This window comes from Achroia grisella, unplaced genomic scaffold (assembly GCF_030625045.1).
Source record: "Achroia grisella isolate CSIRO2021 unplaced genomic scaffold, CSIRO_AGI_Agris_v1 utg1086, whole genome shotgun sequence".
NCBI lineage: Eukaryota > Metazoa > Arthropoda > Insecta > Lepidoptera > Pyralidae > Achroia > Achroia grisella.
Window position 1 is genome coordinate 239375 of NW_026712572.1, and position 19889 is coordinate 259263.

The window sequence follows — 19889 nt, forward strand, 5'->3', positions numbered from 1 at the left end:
ATAATTTAAATCGGCTTTTAAATCCTAATTAACTTTATTCTATTGTAAATACTGGCTGAAACACTAAAGAAAGAGATAAAATAAAAATAATGAGTTTCTATATCGGTATTGTAGAATTTCGACCTCTGCTCTGGACGATCACAACTGTTTATATTGGTTTCAACATTTCAACTTAAGAATGTAAAGTTATAATATTATTTAAAAGCGCAACACGCATGTTTCTTTCAAGTCCTCCTTGTAAATGAGCGGTAGTTTAAAAAAAGATATAAATATAACTATTCAAAAGTACTTGAATTTAAATTTATTTGAATAATGAATTTTCTATTCTATTCTATTCATAAATATTCAATAATTATTATGTTTATGAACAAGTCTTTATTTCATAGGTCACAGAATTTGACCCAAGATTCCGTTGTCAACACGACATTTCTCGGTACATAAACAGTTCTACGAAAGTAAAAGTTAACACGAATTAGCAATAATTATAAATTATTTAGAAACATGTTATGTTATACTTTACATACGTTACAGATACAGGAAATTAAAAAATATTGGGAGTATAATAATAACTTTGATTAGTAATGCGCCTGGCTAGTGATAACTTTGTGACTTTGTAATACATATGGTTAAGCATTATGCTCTATGAATTATGTATTATTTTGAAAGTTATTGCATTGCAGTACATCCCTGGAATAAATAACTCTGTAACTTTGAAACTGTGAAAAATTTCCTCAAATCGGTGCAGTGGTTCCGGAGTTTTCTTAACTAAATCAGCTATATTATAAAATAATATAAATTATATCCTAGGACAATTTAGACAGCGCCATCTAAATCTAGTCCCAAGCTAAAATGAACTGGTGGACAACTGTTATAAATACATCGATACATTTTTATTTTATAAATACGTACATAATACACATAGGAAACACTCAGACCGACATAAACAATCATAGTAATGAATGGAAATGCTTGTACCGTGCGAGGAATTGAAGCCGCAGTCATCGGAGGTAAGGCAGTATGCTAAACCTCTAGACCATCGGGGTCGTCAAAATATAATTAATAAGAGTGAGAATATTTCTTTCTTTATACTATTCGTATCTTTTATTTGCAAATTCTTCTTTATACAGTAACAATTATTTTATACATTATACTTATAGGTATATTTTTTCATTATAAACTATATATTCTATATATTATAATAGTAATCTATACTGATGTTAGAAAAGGAAAGATTTCATTTTGGGATATTTGTTAGTAATGGATAAACTCAAATACATATTTTGTAAATTCTCGCTTGTAATTAGCCATATTATATATGAGTAACATTGGCTATTTCGGGCGGACAATGCTGCGGGACTACAGTAGTAAAATATGTACAAGGCACTATTTTTTTGTTATTTTAAATTTGGATTAAACACTACCGTGCCCAAGATACATATAATATTTTCATATCAATCAATTATTCTAAGAACACATTGTTATTGTTTATAAATAGGATGTCAGGTTATCAGTGGATGACCTAGGGTCTTTATATTGTTGTTGTCTTAATTATTATGTATTTGGAAGCCAACTACTGTAAGATATAGCTGTGTAATAATGTTGAAACTATTATGTTTTTCCTTATTTGTGTATAGTGCATCTGGCTATTTTACGTTACCTGGAAAATGTCCTGAAAATGTGGACGTGCCGAATGACTTCAAACTGGCCGATGTAAGTCTGTTTATTTTATTAATAATTTTTAAAATGTATGAGTTTGTTAATGTATTTTCGATGTAATGTTACTTGAACCCATCGGATATTTTTTTCTTATTTAGATAAATACTACAATAAATCTCTCTACATAGATAAATATCTTATATATCCTATATAAAAATATAAAAAAAATGAGATCTGTACAATATCATGAGCGAAGACGGATCTAATTAATTAAATTAGCTCCGTATTCGCTCATGATCTCATTTTTTTAATATTTTTATATAAACACCTAATTTTACTCAATATTAGATAAAAGATATTTAAAATTGGTTTAGAATTTATATACAATTATAAATATAATAATAATAATAACAACAACCCTGGACAATTCACATAGCGCCATTCAGTAACATACTAAGTAGAGCTTGTGTTATGGGTACTAAACAAGTGATAGAAATACTTAAAGACTGTTTGTCAAACACATACATAATGTATAGATAAGACTGCTTAAAACGTGTAAAAAATTTATTAGTAGAATTATTTGCCTTTATAGTTTTTTTGGCATTTCTTTGAATTAATAAATCTATGTCAATATTTGTTTTTTTTATACGTAGAATAGGAAAAATTACGGTTTCTTACCACGTTTTATTTATTTTTGTTATAAAGGTTTCTCTACTGAATTAAACGACCACAGACGTAAATTTCAATATAATAATATATTTTGTTTTTTTTTATATTTCATGACAGACAAATAGTTATTCGCGGCAATTTTTAGGTGAAATATGCATATGTTAATCGCTGATGATGTAGCTATATGGGTGAACGACATTTTGAACTCTCTCTAGTAGATATTGAATTTATTATAAACATACATGTCCAATAATTCTTAGTTATAATATTAGTATATATATATACATATTAATTTTCAGTTCTATGGAAAATGGTACCAAGCCTACCATTATTCCAGTGATGGTCAAATGAGAAATAATTGCTCTCAATTAACACTGGACACGAAACCTTCCGGAATATATTTGAACCAATCGAGGGTAGACAGAGGCCTTTTCCACAGGTACAGCATAGCGAAGATAAATATACCTACCAGGATTGAAGACGCAGCTAATATGAATATTAAGTTCACTTTTAACGATGCACCGAGAAGATGTAAGTTTTTTTATCTATATTTTTATATAATTTTAACAGTTAAGAAAGCTTGCAAGAATTTGAAATTTGTAGAATCACAAAGTCTGAGGTCAGGTTATTTCTTAAATGTACATTGTAAATAAAATATTTGTCTATAATTATAATAAAATGTCACCTACATCTTCTCTCTTTCTTTATTACAGTGAAAGTTAGAATATACCCATTTCGTGTGTTGGCTACTAACTACAATTACTATGCGACCGTTTACACTTGTCAGTACAGTCCGTTGATCAACAAACATTATAGTAAGTAAATCGTTTTCTTATAATATACAACTAGCAGGAAACATGGAGTATTAAGAAAAACTTCGATTATTCACACTAGTTATTTTAATAATGTTCAAAGTGCAATTCACACTTTTGACTTTGTAATGCCCTTATGAGAACGAAACCAAAAATTGAATATATATATCTGTAATGATATAAAAAACGAAGACATTGCATAGACTCAAAAAAAAAAGAATTCTAACTCTTCTAAATGAATCACATAGGGGGTCAAAGTATCCAAAATTAACATATGCAAGCAATTGCTTGCTTCGATTGCTACTCAAATTTGGTACTACTGAAAATCATGCATTCGCTGACAATAATGAAACTAAAAATGGTCTTAACTTGCGATTCACGATAGCATTAAGTAATAAAATTGCCTAACGCTTTCACTAAAAGTAATTTGTGGGTTGATGTCTTAGTTTATCCAATTCATAAAATTGGTATTAATGCATCGAAACGGACACTTTATGGTGGATATATAAATTATATCGCATTCAATTGTAATGTTTCTTTGTTTAGGATACGTTCTGATATTAAAGTTTAGAATAATTTTCGACTTATGTTTTATATAAATAGGAAGAAGATTCTAATGTCATATAAAACACTCTCTTTGTAAACAAACTTATTATAAAATTGAAGAATTTATAATACATAGCGCTGACAATATTATCTAATTCCACAAAGAATGCGTGAGTAGCGGTTGCTATAATGAAGTTTGCATGGATCCTCCTTTTTTAATGTGTATTTACTTAGAACAACAATTATTTCAAAGAATAAAGCACATATTTATCACTTATTATCTTGTAGTAGATGATTTCCGAATTAGTGGCAGACTAAAAAATATGACTATTTAAAAGTGATTACATTAAGTTTATTCAAATAAAGATTATTTATATTTCTACATCAAATATATAATACACACATATATCTATTAGACTAGACATAAAGGCACAAGTCTTTCTAAAGTAGTAGAAAATTAGTAGAAGCTTATTATTATTAGGATATTAATAGCCCGATTTGATTTTTTACAGTTTACGTTTGGATTCTCTCAAGGAATCCGATACTGAATGATGTATCTCTGGAGTTAGCAGTAAAACCTTTATCGAAAATTGGATTGACCCTCAAGGACATAGTTAAAGACGACATTTCAAATTGTTCTCCTAAATACTATGATGACTTCGAAAATAAACCGACTACTTTTAATTATCCTGTACCTATATAAAATTCCTTTTAATTTCTTGTATGTTGAATATATTTATATATAATTGTTGAATTTGACGCTTTTTATTTCATATTTACTTAACGATTTTAGTGTACTTTTGATAAGTTATCCATTACTTAATGAATTTATATTACTTTATTTAATTCCGCTACTATTAGCATGTACGAGACTGCGAATATTATGAACGGAAACCTGACCACCGCTATTGGAAACGTTACAATCTTCTCTGTTGGTGATAAAATTTCTGAACGTTACTGAGTATACACCCATATTGCGACACGTGTTTAGCCTCTGAACGAGGCATTATCAGGCATTGAATAGAGTTTGGATATAGCTTCAAAGCCTAGTGTTAACTCTTTGGCGACAAACTGTGAAAATATAAATCCATTAAGTAATGAAATGGACTTCCGCAAAATAGCACCTAAAATAGCACCGCTACCTATCACCACATTTGATAAAATATGGTGATAGGTAGTGAAAAATAAATCACAGAAATTATAAAATGTCATTGACGTAAACGAAATATACCATTTGCTATTTATATTAATATCAAATTTAATCGATAACCTTATCTCTACATTTACATGTGTTTCTTAGTAATATTAATTATTTACATTACCTATAGTGCATTCATTATCTTTTTTTTTATATGAAATTTAAAGTTTTGAAAATAAAACAGTGCAATGTGCACCGTTTTATTTTAATAATTATAATTGCATAGTCGAGTAGTGATCATGTTGCTACAGTATTGTGATTTCCAATGACACTATTATATTTTATAATATTTAATATTCCATCAATCATTATCTGCTTCGTCAGTATCGATAATAGCTGCATTCTCTATATGAGCAACCCAGAGGTGTGCACAGTCTTTCTGTCCGTGGTGAACCTTCTCCAGGTAAGCGGCATTCGCAAACGGTATAGAGATCAGCTGATTTCTCGCTTCTTCGGTTAGTTCCGGCGATAGGGTCGGCGTTTTTGATAATACCCAACCTAAAACTGTATTTAAGATATTTTAATATTTTTGATTTTCTGAATCCAGCGCAATATTATAAGTATTACAATATATTCGAAACTACAAAGAGATGCTTACGCGACGGTCTCTATCTAAAAAACTAGAAATCATTTTCTACTCACTAAACATTAGGTTCCATTCTTCATTGTACTCGCAACCGTAGATTACTGCATAGTTTTCGTAATCCGTTGTTATTACCGATATGGGTATGGAGGAGGGATCTGAAATTTAATACAAAACTGTAAATAAGTAACCATGGACAATTAACACAGCTTTATCTACTCCCACGGTAAGCAAAACTATGTGTACTAGACAATTAATATAAATACTTAGATTGTTTTATTTTATAAATACATAATATACATAGAAAATACCCAGACCGATACCAATAATCATACTCATGAATACAAATGTGTGCACCATGCTAGAAATCGTATCCGGAAGTAAACAGAGTCCTAAACCGTGAGTGTGTCAAATACAAAATATATTACTATTATGAATTTATTTTTAGTTAAAATTTGTATAGAACGTACAGATAAAAATGGTTTATTCTAATTTCATAAGATTTAGTTGTCTGTATGTATAGACTATAGATTTAATAAAATTCTATTTACTATGTTGGCAGGGACGCCGTCAGTATGTTTGCCATTTAATTTTTATAAATAAAAATACTTACCAACATAACTTTTTTCAATTACAAAAACAGCCTCGTCTCCGGGGGCGTACGTACTGTTCACACGAAATGTGAACTGTATACCATATTTAACGAAGTCGTTCTCTATTTCCACTTTTCTGCCACAAGCTTGTATTCTTTTGTGTGCGCATTCACCTCGTATTTCGCCCCATGGGGGGAATCTTTCGATTTCATACCATAAACCTTGGAACTGTAATATCAAAAAGAACATTTTAAGATCGCTATACCATTGTAATTTGTAATGATTTACGTCACGCCTTCAGGGTATCGATTCCAAGTCAGAGCAAAAATATCGAAGTCAGATATTTTTTAAGTATCTTAAGTACAAGTAGTAAGTACATAAAAAGAAAAACAAGAGTGGGGGAGGGATTATTAGTAATGAGAAATAGTAGATATGCTCTAACAATTTACTCCATTCATTAAAAAAGTCACAAGAGAGGGGTCCAATAAAAATTAACGGGAACAAAATTATCGTAATGTTCATAAATTTATTTATGTATTAGGGATTAAAAAAATGATTACGTAAATCGTCTTAATTATTTTTCCAAAGTTTTAACGGATCTAAACCTGATACCAGACAGTGCATACATTTCTACCTGCTACAGTAGTACCTGCTACAGAGAGAAGTATATGCACTTAATCGCCTTTGCAATAAAAAAGGCTACTGTAAAAAATCTACATTCAAACTCAATCCGCTTTTGTCTTCAATGACAAAAATTAAAAAGAAAATTTCATTATTTTCGAATCTTTGCTTGGTATAAGAATTTGTTTATCACAACAATATGCGAATGTATGTGGAAGCAACACAAAAGCAATATGTATGGAATACAACAACAATTTAGAATCGGAATAAGTTAATTTAATATCGAAATATGTATTGCATGTTTTTAAAAAAAATATGCTTACCTAACTTATTATACAATTAACGCGAGAGCTTTTGATAAAATTGATGATAATATATGTATACAAAAAAATATATAAGGATATATTATGAATTGCAAATTTGACTAAAAGAATAATCAATTCCTAACAATACAAATTACTAAGGATTCTTTCGTTGTTTCTTTTTATAATGACGTAATCACAACCTTGATTTAAATAAGTCACATTCAATTGGCCATCTCATTTAATAGAGGCGTCATACAGCCGAGTTCCAATGTTCTTGCACCATCTTAGGTGCCTCCTGCCTTAGATATTTATTGATCAAACTATTGTTCATATCTTACTAGATAAAAGGCCTGTTTTCTGGTAGGCAAATTCCGAATCGAATCATATCTTTTTCATGTACATCGGCATTACAACATACAGACTCTTATAGTAACGTAATGGGAAAGAGATTGTTAACAATGAAGCTGGAGTGATATCACAGCTAAGAATATATGACGTACTCATAGATCATTATTGACCTTCATAAAGTCCCTTTTGAAGCCATCGTTTAATTTAGTCAAATTCAGGTGCATTCACTATTATGGGCTAGGTGATACGACTTGATATGCATCTTAGCATCCTCCACTGACGCCTCGACACCGCATGTAGTTAGTGCAGGCGGACAGGAAGTGTTGACGGATGATAAAAAAATACTATAGATAACAAACACACTGCCATCGATGCAACTAAACACTAACAATCAAATCCATCGTAGAAATATGATATTAGAATAAAATAACAATTGACAGTTTTCACAGAATGTTGTAGAAATCTCTAGAATCTTTCGGATGCTTATAGAATATTTTTAGAAGAGCTTATAAACACTCATTATAAGCATATTTTTTTTAAAACTTACGCTTTTTCATTATTAAACGTACATGCACATGTACTGCCACCAAATCAATATATAGTTGCATCGAAATATCGAAATATGCAGTATCGAAATATTTAACTATAATTACAAATTTCAACAAAAACAAATTTTTAAAGGGATTAATTCTAATAATCAAGTTTGTGGCAATATATAATAAAATAATTAATTAATGCGAATATTTAAACTCAAATTAAATCAATATATCTTTATGTCTTGTAAGTGTATTATAGACACTTACGGTATGTCAAATCTACCATTAGTGGAGATGTATGTAAATTATAGCTAATGTATTATTTACATATGTATTTAAATAAATTAATATCACAATATAGGCATATATAGATTAACATGGCAACGAAGCAATTCAACTGCAAAACATATGCGACACCATTGAAAGCGTGACAGTGCTAAAGAATATGGATGAAAATATCATGAAGTACTAGGAGAGTTGAAACATGCAGGAGGTATTATAACATAATATGGTACCAGAACCACTTTTGTCAATTATAATTGTTTACCATAATGGAATTATATACTATTTTAAATTTGACCCGGTAATTATACATACGTATAATTAGTAAAAATTACGGGATCTTACAAATTTTATTTTTATTGAGTTCCCGATTATTCGGCAGTGTTTCAACCGCCATAATCACGGGTAAAACTGTTGCTGGCTGGTGGTAAGATTCAGCGATTTTTACTAATTATGCGCATAAATAATGGAATTACTCTTGCATAATTCTGGTCTCATAGTACTTTATAGGGAATAGGTTTGTATTTATCTTTGTTTTTTTTTTTAATATTTCACTCACTCTCTCTAAATCGAAGTACTGCATGGTTTCCACTTGTGGGCATTTTCCAAAATTTATAACTTGAGAAAATGATAACATAGAATTTAAAACTATTGTGATAAATAAATATATTGTTTTAAACATATTTGTTTTACTCTTTCAACTACTCACTGTATTTACTGATTTTGTATGACTAATAACGTATAGCTGGAGATTTGTTATCAATACTGATAAGGTATGGAGATAAATTGATAAAAGATCTTCTGTACATATCTAATTTTTTGAATTGATATGTAACACGAGATGATTCCTCATTTAAATAAATAGTTAATATAATATTTACTAAAAACAGTACACTTTTTTTTCAGTAGGTTGCTCGTGTATTGTATAGGTACCAGGAAAATGTAATCAAAAGAATAATTTCTATATTTCTTATTTTAATTCAAATTTCAACAGTAATAAATATCGTTCAGTCTATGCTTCTTGACTTAGATGAGGCAAGAAATCTTGTCAGTAGATCATTATGTACAAATATTGCTCAATTTTCCAAAATTCAAGGGTTTTAAAGAGAGAAAAATTGTTAATGTCATACTGGAAATATCGTAACCATAATTTTATTTTTTCCTAATAATAGTGTAGATTTTTCTAAAATTAGTCTTACGGAACTAAATATTACAATAGTTTGTTATTTATGTAGTTCCTTCGATGTCATTTATTGTTTAGGATCAAACCTTGGAAAAACGGAAGTAAATTTTTGTATAAAACAACAAATGCAATAGACAATAAATTATTCACAATTGATTGTAAATCATTTAATTATTTTATAATAGTTCAATATGGATTGGTCCATCACGAGTAAGTTACACTGGCAAGGTTCCAGTTAAGGATGATAAGATAGCATGAAGTCAGGTCAGTCGTTTACTAGGGTTTCCTTAAATTGTTTCATATATGTAATATAATTTTTATTCATTGGGAAAGTAGTAACTCATCACAAGAAGAATGATCCAAATTGTATTGTGTATTTTAATAGCTACTTGCCCCGGCTTCGCACGGGTACTATTATACATATAAACCATCCTGTTAAATCACTCTATCTACCAAAAAAACCGCTTTAAAATCTGTTGCGTAGTTTTAAAGATTTAAGCATACATAGGGACGGACAGACAGCGATAGCGACTTTGTTTTATACTATGATACTATGATGTGTATGAAATAAACATATTTTCTTCTTTTTTAAATAGAAAAAAGCTTGCGTGTTGCTCTTTTAAATAAATATTGTTTACAGCATTGCATACATATATTTAGATTTTCTGTGAATACAAACTGGCAAAAAGCAAGATTCACAAAATTAAATAAATATAATAGCTGAGTAACAAAATCAATCAGTCATCAGATCAGACCAGTCCCTACAAGCAGCACCCGTTCATGAACTAAATAATTGAGGTAGAATAGATGATTAGATAGAACTACTAATAGGCAACTACTCAACCGATTTTGGACTTATGTTTAAATATAAGTCCAATAGAAATGTCATCAAATTCGGTAGAGTAGCGTAGAATAGGGACGAAGGAAATTGTCAGAAATGTGGACTAGTGAACCCCCTGGCAATGTACTATATCAGGTTGACCTCCACGGGATTCCCCCTGGAAACCAACGTGATCAATTTCTGATAATTTGTGACGATGGGTTGACTACGGTACGGTACGGTAATTTTTGACTGATGATAATATGACTCAACCTGATGTTCATATGCTCATCTTCAACTGGTGCTTCGCCAGTGTAAACCGTTAGCTCAGGCGGGTGCACCATTCCATTAGGGGCCGTATTACGTAAGCAGATTCATTACAATTATTTGCCCCCCTATCCCGCTTGTCAGCAAAAGTAAGCAAAGCTCTTATCTCCCTCCATGCTTATGTAAAGATTTTTCAATTAATTTATTGTTTTTTTAGCAAAGATAATGTGAGGGTTGCCATTCGTGTAAAAAAGTAAAAACTACCGATGACGTAATCATAATCTCTCCCCTACTCCCACTCCCAAAATAAGCGAAACAAAGACTCCCCCCCTAATACTTGAACTTCCCTTAAGAATATTCTTAGATTTTTTTATTAGTCCCTTATCATCGATAAAAAAATCTAAGAATATTCTTACAAAATCAGAAACAACAACACAATACAACCAAATACAGACCTTCCTACGTTTCTGCAGTCATTTAATAAATCATAGATAATTTTCTTATAGGTATGCCCTATGGGAGTTTATGCATCCGGGACTGAACCTGCATTACTTTGTGACAATTGCATCCTACAGCAGCGGAGTCATCTAATCTTCAGTGTCAAGAGCGATAGTAATAAAAAATCGTCCCAATATAAAGCAGGAAGCGTGGCACGTCACAAGTCAGTTGTTGAGGGGCATTCGTTGTTCATACTCTAATAGACCATGTTGCTATACGGACTGTTTGTTTGTCTTTGTGTTCTGAGTGTTGAGTCGGTGCAGCTAAATGTCAGTTGTCCTGTAGTCAGCCCGAGGGAGCTCGATTGGAAAGCAGTATGTAGAATCACAAACATGTAGTTACACATATATATACATACTAGCTGTGCCCGCGGTTTCACCTGCGTGTAATTTATAACCTATATATTATTCTGATGTAGCTTTATTATAGTAATAAAGTTTTATTGAATTTTTTGCATAAAAGAGTAACAGACATCCATTTATTCTACCATCCACACTCACAAACTTCCACATTTATAAAATTAGATGTATAGTTATGAATTACATTAATACTAACAATACTTATATTGGATCGATAAAAAAAAATCATAACTTTTATTATTTGGATATTATTTCTAACAACATCTCTTAAAGATGATCCATAAAGATCGATTGAGAAACGTTCCATAACAGACAGACATACATTTGTATCCGGCCTCGATGGTCTAGCTGTTAGTTAGTCCTATTTCTAATGGTTGCGAGTTCGATTCCTCATTCGACCATTTGTATTCATGACTATGATTGTTTGTTTTGATCAGTTGTTCAGTAACCATAATACAAGCTCTGGTAAGCTTGAGACTTTACACTAGAATTGTCCAGGGTTATTATACACCTACTTTAATAAAATAATTGCATTTATATGCAATGGTTTTATAAAAGTTCTATATACATTACTAGCGGCCCGTCCCGGCTTCGCACGGGTGGATATTTTTTTATTTCTATCTGATCTTCTAGCAAACCTCTATCTTGGCAAGCGGCTTTGTAAGTTTCTATAACAATTCCATCAACTGTTTTTAAGTCCTGAAACAATGTTGGGCCACGTACATGATGAAGTAGAATCCTGAGATGAAAACATACTGACTGGGAAGGATGTATTAGATTACATTCATATGAACTATGTCTTAGGCCCAAAGAGAATTGTTAGTAATAAGGACTATTGACACAAACGCTAGCAATATACAATATCAAGTCGACCTCTACGCGGTCCGATCTGGAAATGATAGTGACAGTTGTTCTTTGCTGGGGGTTTCAGGATCAACTGACCTCACATCATCCTCCACTGTTGTCCCGCCAGCGTATATCTTTACGCATTGATAAAATCTCCCTATAAGAGTTTTCCTCATATATCTTTCATTTATATATATTACTATTTACCCACCCCGGCTTCGCACGGCTGTACATGTACTATACATATAATCCTTCCTCTTGAATCACTCTAACTATTAAAAAAACGGCTTCAAAATCAGTTGCGTAGTTTTAAAGATTTAAGCATACATAGGGACGGACAGACAGCGACAGCGACTTTATTTTATACTATGTAATGATGATAATGATATAATTCGTTAACTAATGACATTATACGAGAATCTATAGGTAGGCGTGTTTCATACATTGTTATTATGTTTGTCTTGTATCATCTTGATTCATAAAGGTGTCTTGTTATATTCAATTGGCATAGTTCTATCTTTAGGTCATATCCATTCAACCATTTTAGATCGTAACATATAATAAATATGATGTAAAATCGCGTGTACAAACAGAGGATATGATGCCTGTGTTATGCATTTGATTTTGCTGGGTGGGTTTGATTATTTACGTCCGTGTTTGTTATTGTAGCCGTGGTTTAAGATACAATGTAAGGAATATCTACCCTCATCTCTTATTTCACAATAATAACGTTTACTCTTAATTAAATATTTACTTCTGCTTTAATGGCTATTTTCAGAAAGAATTATATTTGCGTGTTAGCGATAGTCGAGTCCTAAATAATTTCTTATGATGCAAAATATTGTTTTAAATACTTAATGGATTTATATATTCTCTAATGGTGATCAAATTCCAACCGTTATTGAGTCTACACTACACCCATATACCCATAAACATGTGTTTGGCCTCTGAACGGGGCTTCATTAGGCATTGAATAGAGTTCGGATATAGTCTGAAAGCGTAGTGCTGACTGTTCGACGACCAAAACCGGTTTTTTTACATATTTGTCTGTTATGTGATTTAATACCCTAGACCCAGGCTTTAGCCCACCAACACATATGCGATTTAAAAGTCTTCATAACATATAAAGGTTGTTATTATTAAATAAGAACAGATTCCTATAGAATGTATTACACAATAACATTTTAATTTCAAGGCAATTTCAAGTTATGATCTAATACAATATTTTTGAATGATATATAACGTAAGGGATCTTACAGGCGGCCCACGTCATCATGACCTCCGTGATACCACTTATTTGTTTATCACATATACATACGGCTATGGTTTAGCATTTCTTGCCATTAGTTACCATTCTGAAGGACTATTGTGTCGTTTTTCTGTACCCTGTAATTACACTGTTATATCTTCAACCTTCAATTAAAATAATAGCATATACAGTAAGCTGATTGGCGACCGAAATGGGTGTGACTTGTATTTTGTTTCGTAAGATACGATATTCTTATTACTAATGATCGCCCAGTAGTTGAAATTCGACAAAAATAAATTTAACATTCAGTAACATATAAAGTATAAAAAAATAATATTAAGGATAAACAATTTTATATTTAGGACAAGTAAACAAAATTAATCTATTCTAAATTTGACTACGGACTTTAAAAATAATCAAAAGAGTACATATGCACGTGAGTGTCAAAATACATATATGTTTAATAATATGTTAATACATATGTTGGTAGTGTGTGTAATTTTGTTTATTTCTTTAAAGTATTTTTTATAATATTTAAATAATATTAGCATTCTGCACTCGTTCTCTATATCTTATATATAAAATTCTCGTGTCACAGTTTTCGTTCCCATACTCCTCCGAAACGGCTTGACCGATTCTCATGAAATTTTGTGAGCGTATTGAGTAGGTCTGAGAATCGACCAACATCTATTTTTCATCCCCCTAAATGTTAGGGGTAGTCCACCCCCCAATTTTTTTTTATTTCAAGGCAAAACAACCTTTGCCGGGACAGCTAATAAACTATAAATGTGTGAAATTTCATACATCTCCGTCTTCGCAATTAAAGGGGTAAAGTTTTTCAGTATGAATGTATAGATATTATGTTTTTTTCAGCTTGATGGAAAATGGTACATAACAGCGGCGGCCACAGAACTTGATTTAGAAGGGGCAGAATGTGCCACGCTTATGTTCAACCATATGAACTCTACAGATGTCTCAATAAGTTGGATATCCAATAATACAGCTTCCTATTATAATGGATCTGTGGTCATCACCGTCGACCCAAATAGTAACAGCACAACCATAGGAGATCTGTTATTGATCACTTATACAGGTAAATGAACTTTAATATTATATCTATATATAAATAAAATTGGAGTGTCTGTTTGTAATATTGAAATAAACGTTTTTTACTACGTGCATATGAATATAAATACGGCACTTACAACAAAATAACATTTTTTAGCATTTTTGTCTGCCTGTTTGTTCCGGCTAATCTCGGCAATGACGAACGATTTTGACGGGAGTTTTATTGGCAGGTAGCTGATGTAATAAGGAGTAACTTAGGCTACTATTATTTTAGAAAAATTTTATTATATAATTTTTAGAAAAATATATTATATTGTAGAGAAATAAAGTTAAATTCCACGCGATCGAAGTCGCGGGAACAGCTAGTTTATTAATATTATTTTTAGACAATTCACATACACCCAAATAATAACCAACTGAGAAATCCATAATACTCCATCCATAACAGTAAATGTAAATTGTTAAATATTTAATGATGATATAAAACAAAATAAATGAATGAATACGTGTTCCTTCATTATTTTATTTTTATTTTATTCAGGTTAATAATTTATTTATAAGTAGTTAAAAAGACATAATTTAAAATACAGTTCAATTGACTACCTCTACTTTTTGAAGTAGGTCGGTTGAAAATAAACTATATAATTTTAATTTTCAGATCAAAAAGCTGAAAGCTATTCATTCCTGGACGTGGACTACGAGCATTATGCTGTTCTTTTTTCATGCTACGACAGTGAAGATGGTAACAGCAGTACGTGTAAGTATATATAATACTGGATCATTATATATATATGGATATAGATATACATGGATATCAAATCAAATCAAATCAAAATTATATATTAAATATTTTATATCATTACATAGTATAAAACAAAGTCGCTGTCTGCCCCATATATGCTTAAGTCTACGCAAAAGTACGCAACAGATTTTTCAGTCATGCTCGCTATAAAGTTCAAACTTGTGGCGGCGTTTTTTTTAATAGATGCAAGAGTAATTCAAGTTCAGGAAGGATTTTTTATATATATAATATGCTGGTATTCTCCCAAATTTGAATTTAAATGAAATATGTACACCCAAGCGAAATAGCCGGTAGATTTGACAAGTAAGAGTCTGTAATAGACCTACATGAATAAAGATATTTTGAAAATGAAAACTCGTTTTTTTTAATAGTTCGGGTCGAGTTTATATATATAATATAAAAGCGTCGTTCGCATGTTAACCATAAAAATAAGACAGGTCACTTGTTTACAAAAACTTGCACTGATTCGTCGCTAGAATTTTGTATTGTATTGTATGTTGGACTCTGTGTCTGCATTCAACCTCTCATTTGGTCCCTAGTATATGATGTTATTGAAATTAGTGATTGCATGTAAGGATATAATTTTTTTTCATGGATGATAATAGAATGGTGTACCCGTCTACGCTAACGGTTTATGACAACGGGAATCAGTGGAGGATGATAAGAGCATGAATTCAGGTCAGTTAGTTCATCATGACAAATTCACCAGGAATTCACGATGGTTTCCAGGGGAACCGCGTGAAGGCCAATCTGAAATGGAACATGAAATCCACATTACTATCAGTCTACTTCCCCCCTCTTCCCCCCACTAGTTCGGGTTAGTCTTGCGATCATCAGAGCGCATTGCTAAATGTTGGAACCTCGGTTCAGGCCGTCGTCCTTTCGACCCACGTTTGGACCAGGGGATCGAACGGATGGTTTGATTTGAGACGATTGTGACGTAGTGGTTTAATACGACTAACAAAAGGTCGCGAGTTTAAATCTAGACGACATGTAAAAACTTTGTACGTTAATTTCTATTTCAAACTGATTTTTTAATGGAAGCAAGAATAAGAAGCGAAATTAGCTTAGAATAATGATAATCATATGCTTTATTATATTATAATATGTGGACTACATTACTGACATCCTTCCCCTAAGTAGATCTAATTAAGCTATATTGATGGGAGTATCGAGTACAGATTGATAGCAAGTGAATCAAAGGGTCGACGTGTGCCATCGACCTTCAGAGGTCAAGTGGTCCAAATTGGTTTATTAATTTATCTACAAGGCGTAGATGGTTAGGACCACAGGGAATCATTCATAGAACGTATTCTGGTTCCTTCATCAAAGACAAAGAATGGATGCAAGAACCAATAATATAATAATATTGTACTTATATATCTAGATGTTTACCGCCACTTCATGCTTCATGCTAGCATGACTTCTTTATTTTCTAATTCCGTAAAAATCTTGAAAAGTGTATATGATTTTTTATATATTTTATATATTCATGTGTTTTTTATGTATATTAAAGAAAATATTAGAATTTACTCCTTCTTTATATAAACTACTAGCTACTCGCCCCGGCTTCGTCCGGGTGTACATGTATTATACATATAAACCTTCCTCTAGAATCACTCTATTAAAAAAAACGCTTCAAAATCCGTTGCGTAGTTTTGTGTGTACAGCGACTTTGTTTTATACTATGCAATGATGATAATGATAAGTGTGCGAAATTTCATACATCTCCGTCCGCTCAATATTCGTGAAAACGGTTCGAACTTTTTGCTTCATATATTATACAGATTTGATTTTTCTTCAAATACACGAATACATTAGAGGAAGTATGAAAGTGGCACCGGTGTTAGAGAGGTTGAAGAGTAATCGTCTATCATGGTATGGACATGTAATGCGTAGGAACGAGGATAATATTTTAAGAAAGGTGTTACAAATGAATGTGGATGGTTATAAGGGCAGAGGAAGGCCGAAAAAGAGATGGACTGTGTGAAAGATGATATGGTAAGAAAGGAAGTAAATAACGCGATGACTGCGAACAGGGATGAATGGAAGCGAAAAACATATTACGACGACCACAAATAAATGGGATAAGGAAGAAGCAAATGATGATGACACGCAAAGTAAGATTCGAGTTATTGTACAAGATGAATTAATTCTTTTTTTTTAATCTTAATGAGTACGCTAAAGTTTTTTTTAACAAGCGGTAGCGTCTAAGCAATTTGTTGGTTCAGTGGAGGCCAAATTCAATCGATCGGAAAGCCGCGTGATTTATTTGCTGTTAATTTGTTCACGTCTCATTTCCTTTAATCCATATCTTTTATACTTACACTACGATAATATTTTATATAATTAGATGACGTAAATATAGTTGGACATAAAAAAACATAAGGTAGGTACCTACCTGGACTTAATGTAATTATTTCTCGTAACATTGAAGAAATAAAAAGGTTCGCTGTTTTATTTGCGTATTTACAAGTAATTTGTATATTTTTGTATTCGACGGCATCGATGGTCACGTGGTAGCACACCTTGTTACCACACCGGTGGTCATGGATTCAATTGTATGTTATAAGTACGATTATCTGGATATTATCATTTATATAAATATTAAATCGTGTATAATTGGAAACATTTCTAGATATTTTTGTTAATTCTATTTTGACGATTATGAAACTTTCAAAAGGCTTATGGTTAGTTAATTATTCGTGGTAGGTGTATAAAAACGAAGTTAGATCAAGTTTTTAATTTTATCTTATTATTCGTTGTCACTTCTTGTGAACATAAAGTGGTTTTTTTACTCTTTCATCTCTATTACGTACATATAAAATGTAGTTAATTTCTAATAACATAAATAGAAATACATATATGCGATCGCCATAAGAAAACTTAAATAAAAATTGAACATTTAATAGGATTACTATTTCCAAAAACTAACCTTAGTTTATATAAAAATATAGTTATATGGCAACTTTCTTATTTTGAATTGGTTGAAGAATAAAGTTGGTTATGGGTTTTAAATAGAATAGAATAGAAAATTCTTTAATCAATTAAACATACATTTAAGCACATTTGAATAATATAACTCCTATCATATCTTATTTTTTAATCTACCAATCATTCAGAAAGCTGGCTTGTCATAAAAAAACGAGCGAGAAACTTGCGTGTTGCTCCTTTAAATAATTGTCCTAACATTACATCATATATTTAAATAAAATTACAAAGCAGTCGTTTATTTAATTTAATTTTATATGAGACAACCAAGTGACATATTTAAGTTGCGCGCAGTTACAGTACAGGCCTGCGAGCCTCTACAATATGGTAAAATTAAAAATGTAAATGTGTATCTAGGAATTGGTTGAGTAAGAAAATACGATTAAATCAGTCATTGCGATCAGAGCAGGCCAGTACTTACAAGCAGCACTCATTCACGAGTATGATGAATTAAAACTGTGATTATTATTAAGGTTTAATTAATTGTTTTCAGACGAAATCTGGAAGTTGATCAGATCGCCTCATCTGAAAGAAAGTGATGCAATAAAACTCGATCAAGCAGTAGCTAACTACAGTCTGCAAGACACACCATTTATTAATTTCAATAACAACGAAAGCGCATGCAGCACCAGTGGCACTCAATATTTGGATCCGTCCACATTGATATGGACCTCGGCTGTGGCTTATACGCTGTTTCAAAGGTTGTATTAACAGAGGGCTGTACAATTTTTTTACTACACTACATGTAGAACTACATAATTTGAATAGTTACAGTTATTTTAATAATAAAGAACCAAATGTTGATAATCCCTGTTTCTATACGCTGTTTACAAAATTGTATTAGCAAAGAGGTTATTTTTTTAATTCAACTTCTCTTAAAGCTATAGTCTCAAGCTCATAGTAATTTTATTTCTGTATATTCAGGTTATTAATATGACAATATTTAAATTTAGAACAATAAGTATATATTCTGATAGTGTAACCAGATATTTATAGTATTATATTCCTATAAGTTGCTCACAAAATGTGTAAAATATTTTATGTAAAGCTTTAAAAATCTTAATATTAAAGCACACATGGACTGTAATTTAAGAAAAATAACTACAAATCTTGTGTTTTGTTTTTTAGCTTTTTAACTACAAAATAGATTCAAACGACAAAATTTCTCTTTGTCACTTTTCTATATATAAAATGTTAATGTTATTCGTATTTGTATATATGTTTAGTTGTTAATGAAGTCAATCTCTAAATCTTTCTCTAATAAGATAATAGGAAATAATTTTAGACGTATCTTTCAAATTATAACTACTAAACAAAGATATAAAGAGTGACAAAATATTAAACTAAAAATACAGCTGATTACTTCATTAATTTTATATAGTAAGGCTAAGAATAATAATTAATTTATTATAGTCAATGTAATAAATTATTTCCATTATTTGTTACGATTAAATAAACACGTATTTTTATTTTTGTTTTCTTTAATTTGTTTGTAGGTATTATTAATCATTACAGCGCCATCTATGTAGTACAGTGTGAACTATTAATTTAGTTACATTCTGCTTACGAGGATCTAAGTGCTTTTGTGCTATTTTTATTTCTAAATATTGAAATATTTTAGTGATTGTCAATTAGATAGCGTTGATAACTATAATTT

The 19889-nt window shown here is 31.0% G+C and overlaps 3 protein-coding genes across 3 annotated transcripts; 2 read left to right on the forward strand and 1 right to left on the reverse strand.

Moving 5' to 3' along the window:
- The first annotated feature begins 1567 nt into the window (after positions 1-1567).
- Positions 1568-4391, forward strand: LOC131843858 (insecticyanin-A-like). The gene is made up of 4 exons (XM_059192622.1): positions 1568-1710; positions 2625-2856; positions 3039-3140; positions 4196-4391. Exons 1-4 carry the CDS (start codon positions 1597-1599, stop codon positions 4384-4386), a joined length of 639 nt encoding a protein of 212 aa, XP_059048605.1. The 5' UTR covers positions 1568-1596; the 3' UTR covers positions 4387-4391.
- A 791-nt stretch (positions 4392-5182) lies between these two features.
- Positions 5183-8831, reverse strand: LOC131842858 (insecticyanin-A-like). The gene is made up of 4 exons (XM_059191428.1): positions 8709-8831; positions 6078-6285; positions 5524-5622; positions 5183-5385 (listed from the first exon to the last, which is right to left on the reverse strand). The coding sequence occupies exons 1-4, from the start codon at positions 8829-8831 to the stop codon at positions 5183-5185; spliced, it is 633 nt and encodes a 210-aa protein (XP_059047411.1).
- Positions 8832-11117: 2286 nt separating this feature from the next.
- On the forward strand, positions 11118-19308 carry LOC131843704 (lazarillo protein-like). The gene is made up of 4 exons (XM_059192406.1): positions 11118-11231; positions 14245-14464; positions 15098-15196; positions 18726-19308. Exons 1-4 carry the CDS (start codon positions 11124-11126, stop codon positions 18941-18943), a joined length of 645 nt encoding a protein of 214 aa, XP_059048389.1. The 5' UTR covers positions 11118-11123; the 3' UTR covers positions 18944-19308.
- Positions 19309-19889: the final 581 nt, after the last annotated feature.

Coding starts and splice junctions, on each gene's coding strand:
- LOC131843858 (XM_059192622.1), top strand. CDS start 1,597: ATGTTGAAACTATTATGTTTTTCCTTATTTGTGTATAGTGCATCTGGC. Junction 1,711..2,624: donor ATGACTTCAAACTGGCCGAT/GTAAGTCTGTTT, acceptor ATTAATTTTCAG/TTCTATGGAAAATGGTACCA. Junction 2,857..3,038: donor TAACGATGCACCGAGAAGAT/GTAAGTTTTTTT, acceptor TCTTTATTACAG/TGAAAGTTAGAATATACCCA.
- LOC131842858 (XM_059191428.1), bottom strand. CDS start 8,831: ATGTTTAAAACAATATATTTATTTATCACAATAGTTTTAAATTCTATG. Junction 6,286..8,708: donor AGTACTTCGATTTAGAGAGA/GTGAGTGAAATA, acceptor TTGATATTACAG/TTCCAAGGTTTATGGTATGA. Junction 5,623..6,077: donor AATTGAAAAAAGTTATGTTG/GTAAGTATTTTT, acceptor ATTAAATTTCAG/ATCCCTCCTCCATACCCATA.
- LOC131843704 (XM_059192406.1), top strand. CDS start 11,124: ATGTTGCTATACGGACTGTTTGTTTGTCTTTGTGTTCTGAGTGTTGAG. Junction 14,465..15,097: donor GTTATTGATCACTTATACAG/GTAAATGAACTT, acceptor TTTAATTTTCAG/ATCAAAAAGCTGAAAGCTAT. Junction 15,197..18,725: donor AGATGGTAACAGCAGTACGT/GTAAGTATATAT, acceptor AATTGTTTTCAG/ACGAAATCTGGAAGTTGATC.